The sequence below is a fragment of the Quercus suber genome, unplaced genomic scaffold (assembly GCF_002906115.3).
Source record: "Quercus suber isolate HL8 unplaced genomic scaffold, Cork oak 2.0 scaffold_497, whole genome shotgun sequence".
Lineage (NCBI taxonomy): Eukaryota > Viridiplantae > Streptophyta > Magnoliopsida > Fagales > Fagaceae > Quercus > Quercus suber.
Window position 1 is genome coordinate 101,474 of NW_027069946.1, and position 4,617 is coordinate 106,090.

General features: G+C 32.0%; 1 protein-coding gene across 1 annotated transcript; it reads left to right on the top strand.

Annotated features, from left to right (window-relative positions):
* LOC111994695 (sodium transporter HKT1) lies at positions 1–3,963 on the top strand. Its single transcript, XM_024026578.2, has 3 exons — positions 1–1,191; positions 3,205–3,426; positions 3,621–3,963. The coding sequence occupies exons 1-3, from the start codon at positions 2–4 to the stop codon at positions 3,817–3,819; spliced, it is 1,611 nt and encodes a 536-aa protein (XP_023882346.1). The 5' UTR covers position 1; the 3' UTR covers positions 3,820–3,963.
* The last annotated feature ends 654 nt before the right edge of the window (positions 3,964–4,617 follow it).

Below are 4,617 nucleotides of genomic sequence, written 5' to 3' on the forward strand. Positions count from 1 at the left end.
CATGAATAATTTTTCTTGTTTTGGCAAGAAATTAGAGGTTTTCTTTAGCTTTTCTTGTTTCTACCAATCGTTCTCTTGTCGAAATCGCTCGTTTTTTCATTTCTTCCTCTTTCATGTCAACCCTTTTTGGATCCAGCTCAGTTACTTCATAATTGTCTCTATTTTTGGTCATCTAGCTTTGATGGTCTCAAAGCCAAGAACTGCTTGGTTTAGGCCTATGGACTTTGACATGTTCTTCATGTCCGTCTCTGCCACCACAGTTTCAAGCATGTCAACTATCGAAATGGAGGTTTTTTCCCACACCCAACTCATTATTATGACAATCTTAATGTTTGTTGGTGGAGAGGTATTCACTTCCTTTCTTGGACTCCAATTTGCAAGGTCCAAGTTCCTCAAAAATTGTCCTAGTAGTGACCAAAACAGTGTCACTCTTGTTAACCTCAATCACAATGTTCCAAAATGTACAAATCCTGACAATCAAATTGAGCTTGATTTAGAAAAAGAGAAACCTGAAACCAATACTCTTGATGATAACGGAAATAAATGCTTGGGTTTTGATAGTCTTAAGTATAGCTCTATCAAGTTTTTGGGATATGTGGTTTTGGGTTATCTCTTTGTGGTTCATCTAATTGGTTCTACTCTTGTTTCACTGTATGTAAGGCTTGTTCCAAGTGCAAGGAAGGTACTCAAAGACAAGGGCCTAGAAACACTGACCTTTTCTGTCTTCACAACTGTTTCAACTTTCACAAATTGTGGTTTCGTCCCAACAAATGAGAACATGATTGTTTTCAAGAAGAATTCAGGTCTCCTACTACTTCTCATTCCACAAATCCTCATGGGGAACACTTTGTATCCCCCATGCTTGTTATTCATGATCTGGGTCTTGAAGAAAACAACTGAAAGAGAGGAATTCAGATACATATTGATGAATTATGGAGACATGGGCTATGGTCATTTGCTCTCTGGTCCTCACGCTTTGCTTCTGGCTATGACTGTCTTCGGCTTCATATTGATACAGTTTTTACTGCTTTGCTCCATGGAGTGGAGTTCACAAGTCATGGATGGTCTGAATTCGTATCAGAAAATCGTTGGCTCGTTGTTTCAAACTGTGAACTCGCGGCACACTGGTGAATCAGTCTTTGATCTCTCCACCATCTCCTCAGCAATTCTGGTTCTCTTCGTAGTAATGATGTAAGTCTTATTACATTCATCATACCATCTTGGTTATACTTATTGAGTCATTCATTTTCTTCTATTAAAAAAAATATTTTGAGTCATTCATTTGTATATAAAAAGATATTTTAATATAAGAAAATTCATAGAACAATAAAAAATTAATTATATTTTGTTTCCCTGTTAATTTTTTTTTAATATATGAATAAGCCGTTTTAAAATTAGATAAACACTAAATATAAACTTATTTAAATTCATGTTATTATGTAATTTACATAAATTGTTACAAAAAAATAATAAATTATTACATAAAAAATTTAAGGCCTTATAAACTTTTTCTATATATCACATCTAAAAAATAATTAACAATACTTTTATTATGATTATAAAAAATTAATATAGGCAATAAATTCATCAAAAAAATGAACACAAAATATAAAATATAATGGGAAGGAACGAGGGGCAGAATTATAATTAAGTTAATTATAAAACTTTAAGATTTTGGAAAGCTGGGAAGACAATTGAACCCTCTCGTCCGTTCTGGCTCAGCCTATGTTCTTGATGACTAGTCACACTCACATACTCCATAAGTTGTGACTGACCCTTTCACAACTTTCATGGGTTAAGCCACTTGACTCATCTGTTCCAAATAACTCAGACATCTTTCCCTGGATAGGACTATAGAGTCGATATGCCACTTGATTGTAAACGGACCCATTCACTGAGATTTGACAATTAAACAAAACTTTCTATGACTCAATCGAAATGATTCCTCAACTATCTAAAACTCCAACTCATGTACAGTTCAAGGTGCTTAAGCAAAAAGAAATAAGGTGGAAGCTTTAGATAGATACGGGGATTTCTTTTCTTCATACTTTCCTGAAAGTTTTTGACTATGCTGGAGACTTTTGAATCTTTAAAAAAAAAAAAAAAAAACCTCTAACTCTTAAAATTTTATTATTAGACTAGAGGAAAAAATATATATTATTTACACAAGATACGTACACAAGAATGTTCTATATTAGATTGAATGCATTTTTTTAATCATGTTCTTCTATTGAAATAGTACCATAGAACTCTTTTTTTTTTTTTTTTCCTCCTATCTTCTTTGAACAAATATCAAAATAAAATGGATAAAGGTAAATGAGTCATGTTAAGACATTTGTTAAAGCATTATTTTATGAAAGTTTTATTACTACTTTTATGAGAAATATAAAAAGCTGTCAAGAATATCAATTAATTTTCTTTTCTTTTTACAAAAAATTTTTAATTTGTTTTCTAAAATTAATATTCTGAGGACATGCATTAACTTTTCTCCATATAACTTTTCCTAATATAACTTAGAGAAAAAAAAATAAATAAAAGATACAAAAGTGAACATCAAATACATTTAACACTCGAATAATATAAATTCCGCAGCTGAACTGTGACCATCATTAATTGGTTACTGCATTAAAATAACTAGAATAGTCTCAACCTTTCATCATAATATAAATTCCGCAGCTGACCATCATTAATTGGTTACAGCATTAAAATAACTACAATAGTCGCAACCTTTCATAGCATGATTAGATTACAATTACTTATCTGCTAGCTTCTCTGAAAGCATCGCCTTTTACTTATGGGGGACAAAATTCCCAAAGAATTAGTGCCACTGTCACTTCATTAATGCGTGTCTTTGGATCTTTGTAATTGTGTTAAAAAGAAAAGAAAAAAAAAAAAAGAAAAAAAAAGAAAGAAAGTTATAATAACTTTTAAGGAAGAATAAAAAAAATTATACTATACACAATATAAATATCTTCTCTTTTTTTTTTTTTTTTTTTTTTTTTTTTAAATAAAAAAANTGACTTTTGTAAAAATGAAAGCTTAGTGCACAGAGTATCTATAAATTTATTACACTTCATGATAAAATATAAAATAAAATTCAGCACGCGTACATACCAAGTCTGCCAAAATGAACTTAATTAAATTTACTCCCAAAAAATCAAAACTCTTTTAATGGGGGTGGCTACGTTTACTTTTCTCTTGCAGGTATCTCCCACCATATACTACGTTCGCTCCACCAAAACTTCATGAGGAGGTCTCAGATAATGGGAAACAAAGTCGAAAGAAGACTTTTATGGAGTGTCTGATCTTCTCACAACTCTCCTATTTAGCCATTTTCATTATTCTCATATGTATCACAGAGAGACAGAAAATGAAAGAAGACCCCCTCAACTTTAATGTTTTGAATGTCACCATAGAAGTTATAAGGTAAGCTTCCTTTTCCCCACTTTCTTTAGTAATCTCTTAAATAAAATCATATCTTCCTATCTCATGCATATCACATTATTCGGATGTGACACAAAGTAAATTCTAAAATATCAATTTATATATGGTTGAACATAGCATTACTCTTATTCTTATTTGCATAATAACTAACATTCTTGATGACAACTTTTATATAGTGCGTACGGGAATGTTGGGTTCACAACTGGGTACAGTTGCAAACGACAATTGAAACCAGATACCCTCTGTATAGACACATGGTACGGATTCGTGGGAAGGTGGAGTACAATGGGAAAATCCATCCTCATCATTGTCATGTTCTTTGGAAGGCTTAAAAAATTCAGTATGAAAGGTGGTCAAGCTTGGAACCTATCTTAAAGGAGTCTTAACTATGTTTTTTACATCTTTTCTCTCTTTGTTTTTCTTGGCGGAGAAAATAAAAAGTACTATAAAGTAGTACTACTGTAATATAAAGTAGTTTAAGCTTCGTGAATGATAAGAAGTACTGTAATTAACTAGTTATGGTGATTTCTAAAAGAATATTCAGATTGTTTTTATATCTCCCATATATACTAAAAAACATCAAGAAAATACAAAACAAAACAAAACAACTTCTATATCCAAGAGAGCCCATTCAATGCTCACCATTTTATCACATACTAATAATTATATACATACATCAAAGGATTACAATTATTGTATTAGTGCCTGCAAACTCAGATATGCATGCATATATAATGGCATATGCTTATCCAAGTCATTGACATTTCTGAACAATGATGACTCACAATTTTTTTCAAAGTAGTTGTGGTAACAATGTCACCATTGAGCCCAACAAACAAGGGAGAAATGACATTTATAAGTGGAGGGGATGATTGCCATAAACATTGAGCATTGGCGTGTAATAAGTGTTGTGTCATTTATCAGAATGGAAGAAACAGGTCTGAGCAAGATCAAGTAAGCTTGATAGAAGAGGGTCAAAGCTACAAGGGTATCTGCAGAACAGGTGTGAAGCTAAACGACACAAATGAAGACATAAAACAAGTAAAAACGACATGTAGCTTGAGTTAATATGTAAAGGACTTGTTAGTTCACGTGTAAAGGTTAGCTGTAGGATATGTAACACGTGACAGAGTTGATTAGTTAGTTTTTGCTTCTTCTTCGTGTATATATACC

Bases quoted from the DNA above. Each gene is read 5' to 3' on its own strand.
- LOC111994695 (XM_024026578.2), top strand. From the start codon at position 2: ATGAATAATTTTTCTTGTTTTGGCAAGAAATTAGAGGTTTTCTTTAGC. The intron at 1,192-3,204 runs GTAAGTCTTATT...TTTCTCTTGCAG, and splicing joins GTTCTCTTCGTAGTAATGAT to GTATCTCCCACCATATACTA. The intron at 3,427-3,620 runs GTAAGCTTCCTT...ACTTTTATATAG, and splicing joins GTCACCATAGAAGTTATAAG to TGCGTACGGGAATGTTGGGT.